The sequence below is a fragment of the Bos mutus genome, chromosome 7 (genome assembly GCF_027580195.1).
Source record: "Bos mutus isolate GX-2022 chromosome 7, NWIPB_WYAK_1.1, whole genome shotgun sequence".
Lineage (NCBI taxonomy): Eukaryota > Metazoa > Chordata > Mammalia > Artiodactyla > Bovidae > Bos > Bos mutus.
Window position 1 is genome coordinate 25188502 of NC_091623.1, and position 21182 is coordinate 25209683.

At 35.1% G+C, this 21182-nt stretch overlaps 1 protein-coding gene across 2 annotated transcripts in view; it reads left to right on the top strand.

The window, feature by feature from the left end:
• SLF1 (SMC5-SMC6 complex localization factor 1) overlaps positions 1 to 21182 on the top strand; it is a 71265-nt gene that overhangs the window by 15883 nt on the left and 34200 nt on the right. Inside the window, exons 5-13 of one of the 2 annotated variants that reach the window (XM_070373135.1) lie at positions 2091 to 2253; positions 7603 to 7746; positions 9766 to 9843; positions 10414 to 10560; positions 11384 to 11521; positions 12925 to 13047; positions 14664 to 14717; positions 16265 to 16423; positions 17235 to 17398. In XM_070373135.1, the coding sequence (XP_070229236.1) occupies positions 2091 to 2253; positions 7603 to 7746; positions 9766 to 9843; positions 10414 to 10560; positions 11384 to 11521; positions 12925 to 13047; positions 14664 to 14717; positions 16265 to 16423; positions 17235 to 17398 (1170 nt within the window). The remainder of the gene's footprint in view (positions 1 to 2090; positions 2254 to 7602; positions 7747 to 9765; positions 9844 to 10413; positions 10561 to 11383; positions 11522 to 12924; positions 13048 to 14663; positions 14718 to 16264; positions 16424 to 17234; positions 17399 to 21182) is intronic. The other variant, XM_005893845.2, reaches the window with a different exon arrangement.

Consider the following 21182-nt stretch of genomic DNA (forward strand, 5'->3'; position numbering starts at 1 on the left):
AAAATGAAACATGGTGATTTACTCGTTGATTACCTGGTTAAGCCATTCTGCTCATTTAAGTATTATGTGTCTAATGGAACAGAATCTACTTTCTAGCATTGCATTATTCTCAGGGTCTCTGTTTTATTTTCTGTGTTATTTCTAGGCCAACTCAAGTAAAAAAAATTTTTTTTTAATTAGGAGATATTTGTTTTCAGTTGTGAAGCACTTCACAGATTTTTGTAAGTGAAGTATTACATTACACAAAGGGTTTTTTCTAAGTTTATGTAATGTCTTCATGGTTCATACTGTTTCTCTCATCATTTCATTTCTTTTTATATTTTTCATCATATTTTAGGACTTCTTATTTAGTAAAGTGTGTTTCAAGACTGCTGTGACTTTTTTTGCAGGAAGGGGGTAGTCTGAGGGCTTTTGTTGTTTTTACTGAAGTGTAATGTATAGACTATAAAACGCAAAATTTTTTAGTGTACATTTTGATGAGTTTGGACAAATTTATGCTCCTATGTTACCATACTACAATCAAGATCTCTAAATTTTACATCATCCTAAAATATTCGCTTGTGCTTTTATACATTTAATTATGTGTATCTTCCCCTGTTGCTTCTTACTCATTTCTTGGCTGGAGGATAAGGGTTGGTGTGTTTTTGTCCGTTGGATAAGCTTTAGTCTTAAGCATTCTTCTTGGTCTCGGGTTGAGATAACACCTATTGTTTTTGTCTCAATGAAGCCATGACAGCCAAATTCTCCCTTGTATGGTAGGCAGGAAAAGAAAAATTCCACGTCTCCCACAGCTTGAGGTGTCTGCTTTGTATAAGTGCAGGGACCTAGGCCCAATTGGCATTCCTGCCCCCTTTCCAGGGACAGGTGGCTTTTGCTTCTATCCTTTATCCAGTCTCTTCTGAGCTGCACAGCAGGAGGCTTTCCTACCCCTTTCCCAAAGGCAGATGTGTTTTAACTTCCACTCTTCCAAAAACCAGTGCATCTTTTCCTGGGTTCTGAAGTCAAAAAACTTTCTTAACTTACCCAGATGGCTTCAGGCTTCTGCTTCATAAGAGAGATGGAGGCAGGGAAGTGGTTCTGGTTTTATGTTTATTTCTTGTTGTCAGGCAGTCCCCACTGGCCCACCTTCACTACCATCGGGGATTCCCGCTGTACTTGCTCCTAATCTTTTTCAGGAATCCTTAATAGAGGCTGGGGGCAAAGAGCTTGCAACTGAGAGGACATCCTTTCATGTGTCAGGGATTCTCAGTTATTCTAAACTGTCGTACTACCTACACTTGGCCTTTAAATTTATTTAAATATTACCAGACTCTTACTTGCATTTATGGTGGCTACTTCTGTCCTGTGCTCTGGCAAAAGTGAAATAGTTTGGGCATCCAATCTCTTCACAGAGGTGCTGACTGCTCCTTTGGAAATTCAGTTTCTTAATTGGCTTATTATCTCAGTTCTCTGCATTCATGAAAAGTTATACTTTTGTGGATTATTTGACTTATTGTTCTTGTAAGGTCGTAGCAGTGTTCTTTTGTAGCTTTCTAAATCCTCAGCAGTAATGAACTTTGATGAAACTTTTGGGTATGTGTCTGTGTCTTCTGAGCCTAAATGTAAAATGTATGTCTTAATGTAGATCAAAGTTAAACTTTTTCAAAAGGTAAATTTTTAGAAGAAGGTTGGCAACTTTAGTTCCATTTTTTGTGGTTCAGAATGGTTTTTTTGGAGGTATTGTTGCCTTTTGAGGTGAAATACTCTCTTATACTTCTTCCTTTTTTGGCTTATAGAGGTGACTTTTACTTAGGAAATAAACAGTATTCTTGATTCTTAAAAACTTTCCCCATTAAAAAAAAAAAAAAAAAATTTTCCCCATATCAAGAAATGGATAAATAGAGAAAATAACATGATTTCTTAAGCATCTGTTCTGAAAAACTTAACAGTTTAGGTAGTCATTGCAATAATTATTCTTCATGGCACTCAAATAGACCAAAGAAGTTAATTTCTTTCAGAAAGTTCTGCATCTACTCCTGGAAAGAAATTGATTTAGATAATTTGGCTAAATACTTTCTTTTTAATACTTTTCTATACTGTTTACATTTTAGAGTTTTGGAGGCTGGAAAAGCAAATGTTATTTTACCAAAAAATTCACCAACAGGAATAACTCATGTGATTGCCAGTAATGCAAGAATCAAGGCTGAACAAGAAAAAGATGACTTTAAGGCTCCGTTCTATCCAATTCAGTATCTAGAAGATTTTCTTTTAGAGGTAAGGTTTTTTTTTTTTTTAAGCATTTTTAAATGTTTATTTTATAAAATTGATACAGTGAATATATAAAATCAAATTATGTTCTGAGTTTTGAAAATATGATTAGAATTAAAATGATATTTTTAAGGCAATTACTCTGAATTATTTAAATATTTGAAAATACTTCTGATAAAGCTAAAGGGAGCTTGCTTATTACATTTAAAATTTATCTTATCCAGAGTCTCTACTTTTGTTTTCAGTGCTTTAGTGATGTTTATTATAAAATAATATTAAGCATTTTGAATCGGTATAAATAAAACATCAGTGGGCTATAGTATCATGTGAGAATTCTTCACGTATTTTCCCACTGGAAAAGAGAAAGCTGTTTCCAAGAATTCAGAAATATTTTCCTGTCCTTTTCCTCCACCAGCATCTCCCCACTTGGTACACATACCACTCCTTAAGTTGTCTGAATGGAAATAACCCTAGAAGAATTGCTTTGAAAGTAAGCACAGAAAAAATTTTTAGAAGGTTCACTCAGGATGGACGAGAACCTGCAGTATGTCTAAAAATTGAATCTTTGTCTTCTAGGGAAAATTAGCTCCTTCAGTGTTTCCTATTTCAATAGATACTATACAACCTTTTATTTAATAATTTATATTAGAAACTTGGGAATCAGTCTTGAAACCTTCCTTTCCTTTATTCCCCACGTCTTGTCAGCTACCAAATCCTATTGATTTTATTCTGAATACGTCTTGAATAAACTACTTCTCTGCTATACTAACATCATGTTCAGTTCATCCTCTTGTCCCTGTGCTGGAATCAACTCCTTTTTACTCTCCCTGTTGTTCTACTTCTTTGCTGCTACTCTTGCTAATTTCCTAATAACTCTTACCTTTTCTTTCTCTAGTCCATTCAACTTCATTCAGAGGGAACAACTAAAATGCTCTTTCTAAAATAGTTGTGATGCTGTCACTTTCCCACTTAAAATTCTCCATTGGCTTCCTATTGCCATCGGATAAAGTTGTAAACCTCTAACGTGGCTTTAAGTTCCCACAGGGTTCCTGTCACTCCTGCTTTTGCAACTATAACCTGCTCTACTTTTTCCTATGCTTGCTAACCTGTAACTGCCTTCTCCCAATTTCTTAAACGGGTTAAGCTACTTCCTACCTCAGTATCTTTTGAAAAGCTATTTCTCTTCTTAAACAGCTCCTCTCCACTCACTACTCTCCGTCTCTGTGCTTGCCTACTTTCTGCTTATCATTCAGTTTGCAGTTATAATGTTGCCTCTTCAAGAAAGCCTCCCTGGCCTTCTTAAGATAGTTAGGTCCACCTATAATGTGTTCTAATATCATTATTTTGCTTTATAGTACTCATCACAATTGTAATTAATTAATTGGCTGGTTACCTGGTTAATGTCTTTTCCCCCATCTGTTAGTAAACCAAAAGCACTGTGTCCTCAAAGATGATGTCTGTCTTTTCCATAGTTATATCTGAATCATTTTGTATAAGCCTGGCACATGAATTCTCATTTTATATCTATATTTGTTGGATTAATAGAGAAATTATGAATGACCCTTGAGTATTCCAAGAGTAGATGTAATATATCATTCTATAATTACCTTTCCCTACTGAGTAGCAGCAGTGTGGATTGGAAATTTAACCTTAGTTCAGAGGATGGATCTGCTTGGACTGTGGATAATCTCATTGTCCTTGACAGTGATTGGTCTAGGAATGGGCATGTCAACCAATTCTAATTCATTGGACATACAGAGAGGTATGTAAGACCTTCTGGGAAGTTTCTTTTTCATTCTGAAAAAAGCCTCTGGCAGCCTGGTGTCTGCTAGATGTGAAGTGGAAAAATGCCATTCTTTGACCATGAGAAGAAGTAGCCTTAGGATGAAACCAGTCCTGTAGACAGCAGAGTTTAGAGACAGAATGTAGACTCCCATAGAGATGCTTGAGGTGCTGGATTAGTCAGCCCTGAAGCCTGACTTAGCACTGGACCATATTACCGTTCTGTGAGGTAGGAATTTCCATGCTGTTTATGTTACTTTGAATTGGTTTTCTGTTAATGGTAGCTAAAAGCATCCTATCTGATGTATCTAAACAGTTTAAACGTAGTATTAACCGTCAAAAGAATGAGAACCATTCTTAACTAAATTAGAAAAGGTGTCTAAATTCCCCTTTTTCTATGGAAAGAAATGAATTAAATGTAATAATGTGCTTTTTCCATCATCTTATTTTGCAGTAGTCTGACTACAGTCACATTCAACTGCTGAAGTACTAGAGGGCAGCAATAGTGTATCAAGCAAACTTAAAGATAGCCTCTAACTTCTATTTGTTTTAGCATACATTTTTTATAAACTCTGGAGTAGACAGCTGAGAGTTAGTTCATAACCATTCATAACCTTTTTGGCATAGAATATAATACAGTCCTCATTAGATGGATTCTGAAGTGTTCTCTAAGAAGGGTTGCCATATACAATGACTGAGCTAAAAGTAACAATTAAGCAGTTGTTTAAAAGAAATAGTTTTGTTTAATCTCCTTAACTTTCTGGAAAGTCACTTAGTAACAGAATCGGCAATTATTTAGTTCAAGTTTATAGATATCTATTTAAGACTTTTGCCTACCAGGCTCTCTTCTATGCACTGTGGAAAATGAAAAAGACCACCTGCCAGACTGCGAAAACAGAACATTGCAAAACAGAATGTGGAAACTGTTAATTACAGTTTAGTGTGTATTGTGCATTGGTAAAATCATGTGTAAGTTGTAGAGATACAGAAGAGTCAGTGACTAATGAATCGCAGTTGTTTGGCCCAAGGAAGATTCACAAAAAGGAGAGGATCCTTAGGAATATTCAAAATTTCTTTTGATTTTCAGCCTAAGAAATAAGATGAACTACAGAAAGCTCTTATGGAAATACAGTAGTAATAATTGAAAAAAATACACACTTTTTGTTCCAGATCAACTAATAACTGTTACTCTAGGCCATTATTTATTGATTACTATGTGCCAGGCACTATACTAAGCACTTTTTACCCTTAGTCTTATTTTAAACCATATATTCCTATGTAGTATGTATTATGGCCCCATTTTATGGTTAGTGAAGTATAATTGAGTTTAATAATTTTCCCATGATCTTACAACTATCATATCAGACCAAAAATGTAAGAGCAAACACTTAAAAAATTTTAAGACTGCTGCTCTCCTTGAGTCTCCCCTTTTCTTATTTTGAGTATTAATAGCTTTCCTTGATACTTACCTGGTCTCTTTCTGGAGAGTTAAAAATAGTTAATGTTGTAAAGATTACCATACACTAGTAGTCATTCTTGGGTTATGAGATTCAGCTGAAGAATCTGAGGATACATACTAGTTAAAAGCCATGTAGAACACTGGGAATTCCCTGGTGGTCTAGTGGTTGGGACTCAGCACTTCCAGGGGGCCTGGGTTCAATCCCTGGCCAGGGCACTAAGATCCCACAAGCCACAGGATGTGGCAAAAAAAAAAAAAAAACAAAACACCACCACCATGTAGAGCACAGGGCACTTGAAAGGTGCTTGTTCTGATTACTTGACCTCTCTGGCTCTCCATCCAGTCTTGGGAATTCATTGAAGTTGTATGTCAACTTGTATGGCTTAATCAAAGAAAAGCCTTACCTATTGGAGATCAAATCATAGCCATACCTGTTTTAAAATAGAAAACAAACCTAAGTATGCGAATCAGAAGCCAAGGCAGCTATCATTGCCACACTGTTTTGCCCTGTCTTAGATAGTAAAATAATTTACTGAATTGGTAAGCTTTTGCTCATCTGTTTGGGGAATGCATTATACTATATGAAGAAAATTAGACATGCCATCTTTTCCCAGATCATATAGGAGACAGATACCTAACATAGTGCCTAGTGTATAGTTGGCACTAAAATATTCATAAAATAAAGAATAAGAAATATTTACAGATAATGCCCATAGTTTTCACAAGGGTAGCCCTTTGGAGAGCATATTAGTGGCTTGGAGATAATTATATGTTGATGTTTAGCACTGTAGAAAATAAATTATTTTCTAAAGTTTCACATTTGGTGTCATAGTTTATCAGGTTCTGATTTTTAACTATTTAACTTAAATAGGATACTTTAATTATACATTTTAATACACAGATCAGTATATAGCATCTGAAATGGATGTTTAAATATACTTTGAAAACAGTATGTTCTTCCCTAGGTGCTAATGATAATGGTATTTTTTTTGCATATGTATTCTAGGTAACTGGAATCTAATTGTGATTAATGCATCCTATATTTTAGACATTCTTTGATGATCTAAGCCTGAGGATCTGTCCTCTTTATCAACATTGTGAAATTTGAAGCTAGAAACTCAGTTTATCCCCATTACAGTTGTCCTTAATGGAAATTATACATTCAGACTAATACTTACCTTGATTCTAGGAACAGGAAAGAAGGAAAGTCTTCATTTTTCTTAGTTTTCCATTTCACTTTCCTGAGTAACTGAAGAAATGTAATCAGCTACTCTTAGGGATTGTTCTCTAGTGGCAGGATTGCCAGCTGCCAAAGTACCCTCACATCCATATAGGAAGCCCAGAACAAGTGAAAGGGAACCAGAGATCACACCATAGGCCTTAGCACATTTTGGCTATTTCATAATTGCTCCCTAGGAGGACAGTGATTCTCCGAGTCTCTGTGTAAAGATAGTCAGTCTCTGAATATCCTTGCATAAGTACTTGAATTCATCTTTATTCTCAATTCTTTATGTTACTAAACTTCTAGAATAATATGTATAAGTACACATGCAACTTTTTAAAAAATTATTATTGGTAGGTAGTTATGATACCAGTTTAGATTTCTTAGTAAGAGAAATGTGTTGAGATAGAGTTTGGTGAAGATAATTGCTTATTAATATTCAAGTAAAAGCTGTGAGTTCAACTATTAGTCTGTTTTCTTTGTGTGATAGATTTGCAAATAAGTCTTACTAGTAAAAAAGCTGAAAAATAATCAGAGAAATAATCTATAATCGGAAAATTTTGAAATAGATTGTAACTTGGTAAGGGATTAGATAAAATGTTCTTGTGATTATTTATAAAAGGAGTTGCCTGTTACTAGACTAACAAACACTAGCTTTTCTTGAGATACATTTTTACTGCTACTTTATTCAGGACCTTTGTTGTAATGATTTTTTTTTTTTTTTTCCCCTTCAAGGAATTTACTAGTGTTTAATAAACTTTGATTTAGGTGCATTTTTTCTACTTGTTTGACCTCTAAAATATTTTGCAATTATAAAATTGGATATCATATAGAGTATATAATGTTAAATTATACTTAATTGGTTGCCCAAACCATTTTTACATACATACAGAAAGAAATTCATAACGATGAAGATTCCCAAACCAATTCTACTTGGAAGAACCATAGCAGTCAAGAAAAAAGCAATGATTTCCGGGAAAATATGGGATTTCTTGAAATGAAAGGTACCTTAAAAGAGACCATGTGCAGAACACAGGTAACATTTTATCATCTAAAAGAACAGAAATTTTCTATGTTTCTGATTTTTCTTTCAAAATTGTAGGAGAGGTGTTATTTGGTGAAAAAACACTGATTTTGGAATCACAGAGCTGGTATTGGAACCCAAATCTGATTTTCAGTCTATAATTTGAACATACTAAGTCTGTAATTTGAACATAGATACTGTCCTATGTCTGTTTTGAAGCTCTTATTGAAGTAATACATATGTACATGTAGAAATTCAGTTTCTAATACATAGTGTGTTGTCAACACATGATAATTACTTAAAACAATTCTCTATATTGAATGTAATGTGTGTCTTACAAAGGAGTCAGCAATAATGTATTGGTCTAAATATATGGTCTAAATTCAGGTATTTTACTGCATATAGATCAGGTTTTCTTCAGTGACATAAGGAACTTCTACTTTGATTAAATATGGAAAACAAAAACATGAAGGACTCTGAACTTGAAGCAATGAAAAGTACCTTCAGAAAGTGTATATGTGGCTCTCAACTAAAACTTTTCAGATAGCAGGAGCAACTAAAACAGTCTAAACTAGAATATTTTTTAATGTGATTAGAAATAAATTAAAATTTGTTTTTACTGCATCTGTCAAGTTTTTTCCTTGAGAATTTTAGGAACAATTTGGAACTTCTGCAACTAAATAGTACCTTACAAAATCATAAGTGGAGAGAGTAAATAAAACTTTCCAAGCACTTAAAATATTTTTACAATTTTTTCTAGTTTTTTCAAAATACAGTTGTTGGTGGGAATATAATTTTGTACACCCACTGTAGAAAATAATATGGCAGTTTCCCAGAAAAACTAAAACTGGAACTACCATTTGACTAAGCAGTTTCATTCCTGGGTACATATTAGAGAAAAAAAGAAACTGCCATGATATGAAAGCAACCTAAGTGTGCATCAACAAATGAATGGATAAAGAAGATGGGATATATATATTAATATATATGTGTGTGTGTGTGTGTTTATACACATATATAGTGAAATATTAGTTTAAAAAAATGAAAGTTTGGCATTTGCAATGTTTGCAAACATCAGTGTTTGCAAACAACATTGATGGAGTTGGATTCCCAGGTGGTGCTAGTGTTAAAGAACCCACCTGCTAAGGCAGGAGATACAAGAGTTGTGGGTTTGATCCCTGGGTTGAGAAAATCCCCTGGAGGAAGACATGGCAACCCACTCCAGTATTCTTGCTTAGAGAATCCCAGGGACAGAAGAGCCTGGCAGGCTACGGTCCATAAGGTGGCAAAGAGTCAGCCACAACTGAAGTGACTTAGCACACACAGATGGACTTGGAGGGTGTTACACTAGTAAAGTAAGTCAGAGAAAGACAAATGCAGTATAATTTATATTTGGAATCTAAAAGATAAAGCAAACTAGTGAATAATACAAAAATGAAATGGACTCACAGATATGGAGAACAAACTAGTGGTTACCAGTGCGGAGAGGGAATGGTGATGGCAGGAGAGTGCAGTATAGGGCTAGGGGAGTAAGAGGTACAAACCGTTACGTGTGAGGTAAGCTGCAAGGATATATTGTACAACACAGGGAATATAGCCAGTAATTTACAGTAATTATAAGCTGAGTATAACCTTTAAAAAGTGTGAATCGCAACGTTGTACATGTATAACTTATTATTGTACATCAGCTATATCAAAATTTTAAAAAGTAAAAAGAATATATCTGTAAATATCTTGTTCTTTTTAGAACTCAGAAGAATGTATTATCAAATTCAGGTAGCAATTTCTATTTTTTTAAATAAGTTTCCTTGTATAAAGAATAAATAATATAGTTTGCAATACTTTTTATCTTGTTTAATGGTCGAGGAAATCCCCTACAGAAGGGAATGGCTACCCACTTCAGTCTTCTTGCCTGGAGGATTCCATGGATATAGATAAGAGTCTGGTGGGCTACAGTCCATGGGATCACAGGGTTGAACTCTACTGAGCAACTAACACATACACACAGTATAATAATATTGATTATTATAGGGCTTCCCAGGTGGTGCTAGTGGTAAAGAACCTGCCTGCCAATGCAGAAGACATAAGTTTGTGGGTTCAGTCCCTGAGGTAAGAAGATCCCCTGAAGGAGGGCATGGCAACCCAACCCAGTATTTTTGCCTAGAGAATCTCTGTGGACAAAGGAGCCTGTGGGCTACAGTCCACAGGGTCGCAAAGAGTCAGACACGACCAAAGTGATTGAGCACAATGTTATCATATCTATTTCCTATACAGAGATTTTCTGAGATGTTTAATTTGATATGCCTAAATAATGGGAAAACTCTATTTGATATCCAGTGTATTTTCACAAATACTTGGAAAATAATGAGGATAACCAAATCTGCTTTGATTAAGCATATGGCAGCTTTTTTAAAAAGCAGAAATTCCAAGAAAGATTAAGTTAACAAAATACCTAAATTAAGTATATGCGCAAACACTTCGAGAACTAAATATCTGTATTTTTCTGCTTCATCATAGTATAGCTAAAATGTAATATAATGCATAATACTCTGTTTAATCTTATGTCTATGTTTTATAAAACCTGTTTTTTTGAGTGAGATTTTTGTTTTGACTTGCGTTGGTTGTGTTGAGGCTTTGCTTAATGTATGCTCTAACTAAAGTATTTTTACAAACATGCAGAAAGAAATGAAAAATCATGATGAAGATGTTACTATTAGTTCTATTTTGACTGAACATCAGAGCAAAGAAAGATTCAGAGATTCTAGGAAAAATTTGAAATTTGTTAAAATGAGAAATGCCTTAGGAAGGCATACTTACGGAAATCAGGTAAGACCTTCTCAGTTAAAAGTTATCTATTATTTTATACTCTTTTCTAATGTTGTCATTTATGAAGTTGTTTCTTCTGAACTGTGTGTGTATGTGTTGATAAAGCATTTGTGTACAGTTTTTGAAAGAGTAAAAAGGTATATATGTTAAGAAATAGAGCATTCCCAACTTTTGAACATCTTGCTGTGTGTCATTTCCAAACCGTGTCCCTTTTTCTTCCTCTTACCCATGATAGGTAACCTCTGTTAAAATTTGTTTTAATTATTTTCTTGATTTTCATTATAGTTTTACTACCTACCAATATGTTATTTTCCCTCCCAATAAGTTTGCCTGTTAATGAACTTTTTGTAGTTCATGGTATTTTTAATTTTCTGTGACTTGCTTTTTTGCTGGTGCATATATTTCATTGTTTCACAGTTATACGTTTTATCCATTTTACTATTGTTAAGTATTTGGGTTTGTTTTTGATGGATTGTTTAGTTTTTTTTAAAATTATGAGCATTTCTGTTATGAGCACTATGAACATTTTCTTATTGATTCTTGGTGCACATGTTCAAGAGTTCCTCTAGCCTAGGATATATGCCTGAGAGAATTCTAGGTCCTAAGACCTCTACGTGTTTAACTCTACTAAGTAATGATCTACTAAGCTTTCCAAAATACTTTACTAATGTATACCCACTCCAACAGTAGGTGAAGTTTCCTATTGTATATAACTATTTTTTAATGTGTTTTAAGTCCAACTCTTCTTGAATTTATTTGGATTTAGTAACGTACATCATTCATGTTGAGATTTGTTTAATTTTGATTTAAATATATGTGGAAGGAAATGAAGAAAAAAGATGAAGATATTCAAAGGATTTATACCTTGAGGAAAAAACGCAAAAAAGAGAAAGAAAGAGATTCCAGGAAGGACACTGAACATGATAGGAGTACCTTAAGAAAGCACATTTATAGAGATCAGGTAAAATTTTGTAAGCTAAAAGTTTTAATTTTCTCTGGTTCTTCCTTAATATCACCTTTACATATAACCTGGTTTTTGTGATTGTTTGCTGTGTCAAATGTAACCTGTAAATCTTATGGAAAGAATTTTCTCATTTTTTTCTGGTATAATATTCATAATTTTATAATTAGCTTTGGTTCACAATGAAAGTATTTTTACATGTGTACAGAAATAATTTGAATTAATGATCAAGGTGTTCAAATATGTTTTATTTTTCCTGACAAAAAGGAAAAGAAAGGTTCTGGGAAAAGAGGGTAAAATTTTTAAAATGGAAAATACATGGTATGTAGTTTGAGTAATACATTCTAATCTAAATTTTAGTTTATCTTGTTCATCCCCGGTATAGAATAGACCATTATTAATAAGATAGCTTGTCTTTTTTTAAATGTTTGTTTTATTCATTTATTTATTTTTGGCTGTGCTGGGTCTTTGTTGCTGCGTGGGCTCTTCTCCAGTTGCAGCAAGCAAGGACTGTTCTCTAGTCGCAATGTGTGGGTTTCCCCTTACAGTGGCTTCTCTTGTTGCAGAGCGTTGGCTCGAGGGTGTGCAGGCGTCAGTTAGTTGTGGCACATGGACTCAGGAGTTGCGGCTCCCGGGCTCTGGACAAGCTCAATATTTGTGGTGCAGGGGCTTCCTTGCTCTGTGACATGTGGAATCTTCCCAGATCAGAGATAGAATCATTGTCTCCTGCAGGTGGATTCTTTACCACTGAGCTACCAGGGAAGCCCCGATATCTTTTCTTTTAAACGAGATCCTTCTTGAGCTAATTGTTCTAGAGTATAATTTTGTTTTACCGTATAAACCATAGCATGTTTACATGTATTCAGAAGGATCTTCAGAAAAATGATAAAGGTAAATAAACAATCATGTTTTGTGGTTTGAGTGCTCGGTCGTGTCTGACTTTTGCAACCCTGTGAACTGTAGCCTGCCCGGCTCCTCTGTCCATGGTATTCTCCAGGCAAGAATACTGGAGTGGGTTGCCATTTGCTACTCCAGGGATCAAACCCACATCTCCTGCATTGGCAGGCGGATTCTTCACCAGTGTGCCACCTGGGAAGCCCCATTTTTGTGGGAGCATGACAACAAAAATAAGAGAGGTTTCAGAAAAGATTTGGAATAGGTTAAAAGGAAAATGCATAAGGAAGGGAACATGTAAATATCAGGTAAAACTTTCCAATTAAAACATACTATTTTTAATTTTTTTAAATTTCATTGTGTAATCTTTTTCTAATATGGTTGTATGTATCTTTGCTGTAATTAACACTGCATGAATATGTTCTGGTGTTATGTTGTCCATTTGATACTTAGCATTTGTGTTAGCACTCTTTGGTACATTGTCTAAAGTAGTTCTTATATGTATACAGAAAGAAAGGAAGAATTCTGTTTTTGCTGGTCATGCCAAAGAATCAAAAACCAAGGATATCAGGACAAATGTGGATATTGTTGACCTAAAGAATGCCTTAAGGAAACACATATATAGAGCTCAGGTAGAATTTGGCTTTGTGTAGTTTTCTTGTCATTCTGCAGTGTTACCAATATATAATATAGTAATAACAATAATGAGTCATTTTATTATATTTAATATTCTTAACATAATTTTCTTAGTTCATTAATTTTTGTAAATAGTAATGATTGTATTTGGACAATGAGTAAGAAAATGTAAATTGATGAATTCTCTGCTGTTTATAACTCAGTGACGTCATGGAGAAATTATGAATTTTCTAAACCTTTCTAAGTTGTTGGTGTTTCTTGGTTTAGCCTCAGTTTGAGGAAAGCTTTGAGGTGCCCTGGGTTTGGGGGAAGGGCTTTTTCAGGGTTCTTGCCCTGCCCCAAATAATGGGGTGTCCCTAATGATGTGGGATCACCATCTTTTCTCCCCATCTTCAGAGTAAAGGACTTTTTTTCCCCTGCCTTTATTCAGCAGGTTACTGGTTTTCATCTGTGTCCTGATAGTACATACTAGCATTTGCTGCCTTGACCACAGCAGCCACTTTTCTTTCACATTTCAGCCTTCACCAGCTGGGAGACTGACTTTAGCCTCCCATCCTGTCCCTTTTCCTTTCCCTGAGTACACAGTGAGGTCCATGGAGAAGATCATGCCATTGAGTGCAAACGCCCCTCATTTTATTGATTCCCAAGGGTTTTGTTCTCTCACTCTGTCCCACACTTAGCCATTAGCAAGTGGCAACAAATTTAAGCTCAGATTTTCTTACCTACTGTATCGGAGTCCTCCTCTTCCTAATCCACTGTCTCAGATAAAGCAGTACTCATGTCCTTGGAGGCTCCTGTCTTTCTTCATATTTCTGTTTAGTTGGTTGCACTAACACCTCTGCTGTCAGAAGGGTTCAGGTACAATTAGGGTTTCATAGACTTTCCAGCTTTTTCTTGTTTGTAATGTGGGAATGCCTCTCCTTCCAGCTTTCTATATCTTAAGTGGAAGCCAGATATTTTCATTTGTATTCCTTGTGTTAGTAGCAAGATGGAGCATATTTTATGCCTTCACTTGCCACTTGTGTATTTTTTCTTCTGCCAGTTGCTTGTTGGTATTTTCTGTATTTTTCCAGTAGGTGGTTTTATACCATTGCTTCTAGAACTCTTGATGTAATCAGGGTGTTATTTCTTTTCATGTTTGTTGCAAATATCTGTTTGTTGCAAATATTTTTCCAGTATAATTTTTTAAACAAGTACAAACTTAGAGATATTTGACAACAATAGAGGAAGATTTTACCTGTGATTATGTATAAAACACGACTACATTTTTTCCTATGTATTTTTTGTACAAAATGCTCTCTCCATTTATATTTCTAATAATTCAAGTACTAAGGACAGTGGACCTCTTCAAGTCTTAAAAGTGAATATGACCTTATTTTTTAATCTCTTTTATTTTAGAAAGGGGGAAAAAAGAAACTGTTCATACTCAAGAGAGTGCCATGTCCCTAAAATGGTAGATTAGAGGTCACTAGTAAACATAAGAATCAGATCAATTACATCTATTAATGTCTTCCCAAATCTGTTTTGTACGTTTGGCCAAGGTTTTAAACTTTGTAAGTTGAAGTGTATTTTTCGACCTAAAAATGTTTAATTAATGATTTCTGTTTTGTAGGCTGTAAGATACCGTGGCATTAGAATAGATAAACAACCAGCATACAATGTTGAGGTAAGAGATTTGGAGTAAGATAGTAATGGGGGCAAAAAGCTTTACGTTTTATTATTCTGTTTTGTTTGTTTGTTTGTTTTGGCTGTGCTGGGTCTCCATCGCTGCACAGGCTTTTCTCCAGTGTTGGTGAGCCAGGGCTCCTCTTGCTGCAGTGCTCGGCTTGCTCCTTGCCGTGCCTTCTCTTGTTACGGGGCTCGGGCTCTAGGGCCCAGGCTCAGTGGTTGCAGTACGTGGGCCACGTGTCGCCCGCAGCGTGTGGGATCTTCCCAGATTAAGGCAGATCCTTACTGTGTCTCCTGTATTGGCAGGTGGATTCTTTACCACTGAGCCATCAGGGAATCCCCTATTTTTAGGTGGTTTTTTTTTTTTATGTAAAGAAATGTGCTGTCAGCAAGGCAAAGATTCCTATCGGACTTGAAATGTAGTTTCTCTCATCAGATATGAAAAAAAAATAGTATTCTATCAAAGCTCAAAAAAAATTCTATGCAATAATAAAAATTGATAAGAATTAAAAACTTGTGCGCATCACAGGTGAGTTGTGTATCTCTCTTCATAACATTTCATAGCTTTCATAATTACTACTTAGATTAAATTTTCAGTATAATATTTATAAAAGTATATTATTTTCTTTGTATCCTTCATTCCTTCAAAATTGACTTCTTTATTCTATTTAGTTTTTCACAGTATTCTTGATTCTCAACTAGTTCAAAGTAGTCACTTTTATTGTTAAAAATATTTTGATCAAGGAGGATGTATTTTGTGGAACTCTTAGAGTTGTGTTAATGTGCCTCTGTAGAGTAATTTTATGTTAACAGCAATTGTTACTTTTTGCAAGTATTGATTGTACTTGATGATGTCTTAATATATTCAGTATATATTAATAGACAAAGTTTGCTTATAAGTTTAAAAGAACACCAAAAAGTAATTTTGCACCTGAATTAGAACTGTGTGTATATGCACTAACATGTGTAAATAGATAGCCAATGGGAATTTGCTGTATGACTCTGGAAACTCAAACTGAAGCTCTGTAATAACTTAGAAGGGTGGAAATGGGCGGAAGGTGGGAGGGAAATTCAAGAGAGAAGGGACATATGTAAACATACGGTTAATTCATGTTGATGTATGACAGAAATCAAACCAGTATTGTAAAGCAATCATCAATCAATTAAAAATAAATAAATATTTTTTTTTTAATTAAAAAAAAGAACTATGTGTAGTTGTACTTCTAACTGAAGTCTCATTAGCAGCCAGACTTTGCAAATGCCTTTTGAAGTTTTCTTTAGAGGTACTATTTCCCTATACTATTCAAGGTGACAAAGACTGATAAATAGAACAATTAACAATGTATATGTTTTATGGTATAATTTTATTGTTGTAAAACACATTCATATAAATCATTCTTTTTGAACCACAAAACAATCTAGTGAAGTAGTGAGACCAGAGATTGTACATTGTACAGATGAGGAAATTCAGGCTCCTTACTAATTCAAAATTTCGTATCAGAATTTTCCTCTTCCTTTTGAGTCATAGAATCTTTCCTTTTGTAGGTTAAAAATGCTGAATTTCCACGAGGAATATTAAATTTAATTGAAAGCCTCATAGAAGGACAGTTTTTTAAAGAAGCAATTGAGGAACTTTCCTCTTTGCAAGCACATTATATCCCTCCTGTTTATCTTCTCCATGCTCTTCTAGAAAACATTCTACAGGTAAGAGCAGTCTTACGTATTGATGGTCTTTCAAAGAATGTTAAAATGCAAATTTTCTCTTTTTGCATATTTATAGTTATTTTTGTATGTTTATATTATTATGTATATATTTGTTTTCTCTTCCTTATTTGTTTCCCTCATTTTAATAAGAAATGAGACACCCATTTATTACTGTTTCTTTTGTTTTTAAATTAAATTGTTTTAATATTTTTCTCAGAATTTTTTTTCTGTGGCAGTAATCAAATTTCAGAGATCTAGAAGGTCATTTAGTAAATTACTCAGTACATTGGTAATCATTTTTATTCATAGTATATGTAGGTACTGAATTTACTCTTTTAACTGTGAAAACCAATGAAAACACCTTTTCAAAGGTAGATTTCTATCAAGATAGATTTCTAGTTATATTCTTTATCAAGGTACCAATTAGAAGAAAAAACAGGTTTAAGCTGTGTCAGACTAACATTGGTAATAAGTCAGAATGTTGCATGTAAAGTTTCTTTAGTTTATTTCAAGTCACATTTGGGGACTCAATCTCAGTATAATCATGAGAAGTAAATGGACATTTTATATAAGTTAGTCCCAATAGCTGAGATTGTCTAATACGCAGATGCATGTTTAGAGTATGCTTCTCTCAGTTGCAGTCAGTATTCAATTAGCTAAACATCATGCTCCCATCTGTTCTCCTTTGTCCAAACACATATTTTTGCCAAGAAAGTTAGATCTGGGTTATTAGAGTTTTAAACTAAGTTAGCTGGTAAAACGGTACTTTTAGCCATCTTGTTTTCTTTCTTTCTTTGTTTTTAAATAATAGGATAACATAGATACGTTTTCTGGTCGATACTTTCATATATTGTCAGCTCTTCTTCACCTTCACCCTCCTTGGAAGTCCCCAGCCATGTCAACATATTACTTAGAACTGTTTCAGTGTCCAACTTGTATGAAAGGGACATGGTCTCTAATAGAAGTGCTTATCAGGTAAGGAATTTCACATGCAAGGGTGCTCAATTTCATACAGTCCGTGTTCTCCTATGTATTTTTTAGATATTGATAAATATGTTTCTTTTTAGAAAAAGTTATTTTTGTGTGTGTGATGTTTGTGTGTTGTGTTTAACACAAGGGCTAAATTGGTCATGTTTGTCAGTCATTTTATTTTAAAAAAAAAGTTTAGTAAATATATGAAGTGGACTTACAGGAATGCTAAATCATTCTTTGTTTTCTTTTTAACAAAATACATTTGAACTTTGTTGTAAAAAGTAAGAAAATTAATTTATTGCATATGAACATTATCAAATTTTGGTCATTGTCAGTATAAACATTTGTAACTGTGTACAGTATCTGTTTTAGTGTTTCTATTTTTTCAGCTAGGAATTTGAATTTTGAAATGGAACTTAATGTTTCCTAAATATGTCATCTTTTTCATGCCTCTGCACATGCTGTCATCTGCCTAAATCCTTCCTTTGTCTTCCATATGTTAATCTTTTCAGAAATCGCTCCTATTTCTGCTGCTTTCTCTCAAACAGAACTAATCGATTTTTCCATTTTTTTCTGATAGCTCTGTGTATCTGATAGCCCTCCTTTGTCTGCGAAGTACTTTGTTTTTATCCAAATGTTTGATTTTAGCACGAGTCCATAGTAATAAGAGAAAGGTTACTTGACTAGCCAGGCGAAGGCTAGATCCTTGGTTACTTCTTTGAGATCATAAGGATTTACCTACCATCTTGGTTGTATTATATTTAACGCAAGCTAATTGGCTAGCTAGCATGCATTTATTTATTCATTAAAAAAAAAAGTTATTGAGTAGTTACTGGAAGCCAGGCACTGTGCTATGTTTCAAGGGGTAAAAAGATAAAATCATAATTCCTGCACCTTTTTTCTTAGCTTCTGCACTTTTGAAGAGATGAGCACAGTTCTAACACAGTACTGTCTCAACACAGGTGTAGGAAGTGAAGATATATGGTTTATTTATTTGCCATTCTTCCTAATTTTCAAATCTGTTTCTTCCTTCATTGTCATCACATTTATTTAAAAGCCTTCATTGCTCTTTATGTAAACTGTTGCACTACCAACCTTGTTGACCTTGATTCTACTTTTTTCCTTTTGTCTTCCAAAGTACCCCAGTATGGTCTTTCCAAAGTGGTCTTATTATTTCCCAGATAAAAGTCCTTCATTAAGACATACATCACCTATAGAAAACATTTAAAATTCCTTCGCAAAACATGTAAGACCCTCCATAATTTAGCCCTCTGTGTGTCTTCATTCTTATCTTCATCTTTTCCCAAGTGTACCCAATGACTGAAATCTTTTTTAAAAATTTTACCTATATGTATGAATTTTTGACCATGCTGGGTCTTTGTTGCTGCGTGGGCTTTTCTTGAGTCACAGCAAGCAGGGGCTCCTCTTGTTGTGGAGCATGGACTGTGGGGCATGCAGGCTTTGGTAGTTGTGGCTCCTGGACTCTTCTAGAACACAGGCTCTCTAGTTGTGGCCCACATGCTTAGTTGCTCCATGGCATGTGGGATCGTCCCCAAATAAGGGATTGAACCCATGTCTCCTACATTGGCAGGCGGATTTCTTTATCACCACACCGCCAGGGAAGGCCCTGTTTTTCATTTCTTAACCGTTTGCTCTTAGATTTTCTCTGCCTTCTATAAACTTCCATTCCTGACACCCTGTAAATACCTGGCTACTCCTAATTATCCTTTAGAGTACAGGTGAAATGCGACTTCTATCTCTTGCCCTTTGCCTTGAGTTAAGTTTCTTATTTAAATCAGCCTCTGGCTTTTGTCTTTGTTTTTAATTCTTTATTGTTGTAACGTTAGTTTGTAACATTATGTAAGTTGCATATGAACATTGTATTTCTGCTTTTGTGTACCTGCAGTGTGCTCACCAGGAAAACTGAGTTTTCTGCTGTTACCATACAGTTGATCTTCTCTCCACCCACCCCAGCCCTTCCCCCTCTGGTAACCGCTACTCTGCTTCTGTGTGCTTGTTTAGGTTTGGTCTAATTTGCTCATTTATTTTGGTCATTTGTTTTTTATATTCCACAGTCACAGGGTATATGTCTTTCTCTGACTTGTTTCACTTAATACGCTCCAAGTCTATCCATGTTGTCACAAATGGCAAGATTTTTTTTTTCCGAGTAGTATTCTATTATGTGTGTGTGTGTGTGTGTGTGAACGTGTGTCATATCGTTATTCATTTGTTGATGGGCTCTTACGGTTATTTCCATATTTTGGCCAGTGTAAAATATTGTTGGAATAAACAAAGGGTGTGTATATCTTTTCAAATTAGCGTTTTTGTATTCTTTGTATAAATGCCCAGAAGTGGGATAGCTGGATCTTAATGGTAGTTCTGTTCTTAATTTTTTTCTTTATATATATATTATATTCAAGTAGTGTCTCAGGTGCACAGCAAGGTGATCCACTTACACATAGTGTTGTTGTTGCTCCATCTCTCAGTCGTGTCCGACCCTTTCTGACCCCATGGACTGCAGCACACCAGGCTTCCCTGTCCATCACCATCTCCTGGAATTTGCTCAAGCTCAATGAGGTCCATTGAGTTGATGATGCCATCCAACCATCTCATCCTCTGTCGTCCCCTTCTCCTCCTGCTTTCAATCTTTCCCAGCATCAGGGTCTTTTCCAGTGAGTTGGCTCTTCATATCAGGTGGCCAAAGTATTGGAGCTTTAGCTTCAACATCAGTCCCTCCAATGAATATTCAGGGTTGATTTCCCTTAGGATTGACTGGTTTGATTTCCTTGCTGCCCAAGGGACTCTCAAGAGTCTTCTCCAACAGCACAATTCAAAAGCATGAATTCTTTGGCACTTAGCCTTCTTTATGGTCTAGCTCTAACATCCATACGTGGCTGTTGGAAAAACATAGCTTTGACTAGGTGAACTTTTGTTGGCAAACTGATGTCTTGGCTATTTAATAGGTTGTCTAGCTTTTCATAGCTTTTCTTCCAAGGAGCAAGTGTCTTAATTTCATGGCTGCAGTTACCGTCCATAGTGATTTTGGAGCCCAAGAAAATAAAGTCTGTCACTGTTTCTTTTTCTGGCACTTTTCCCATCTATTTGCCATGAAGTGATGGGACCGGATACCATGATCTTAGTTTTTGAATACTGAGTTTTAAGCCAGCTTTGTCATTCTCCTCTTTCACCTTCATCAAGAGGCCCTTTAATTCCTCTTCACTTTCTGCCATAAGGGTGGTGTTATCTGCATATCTGAGGTTATTGGTATTTCTCCCAGCATTCTTGATTCCAGCTTGTGCTTCATCCAGCCCGGCATTTCATATGATGTACTCTTCATATAAGTTAAATAAACAGGGTAACAATGTACAGCCTTGATGTACTCCTTTTCCAATTTGGAACCAGTCCATTGTTCCATGTTGTTGTAACTGTTGCTTCTTGACCTGCATACACATTTCTTAGGAGGCAAGTAAGGTTGTCTGGTAGTCCTGTCTCTTTTTAAGAATTTTCCACAGTTTGTTGTGATCCAGAGTCGAAGGCTTTAGCATAGTCAGTGAAGCAGAAATAGATGTTTTTCAGGAATTCCCTTGCTTTTTCTGTGATGCAGCAGATGTTAGCAATTTGATCTCTGGTTCCTCTTCCTTTTTTAAGTCCATGTTGTATATTTGGAAGTTTTCAGTTTATGTACTGCTGAAGCCTAGCTTGAAGGATTTTTGAGCATTAACTTCCTAACATGTGAAATGAGTGCAGTTGTTCGGTAGTTCAAACATTCTTTGGCATTTCCCATCTA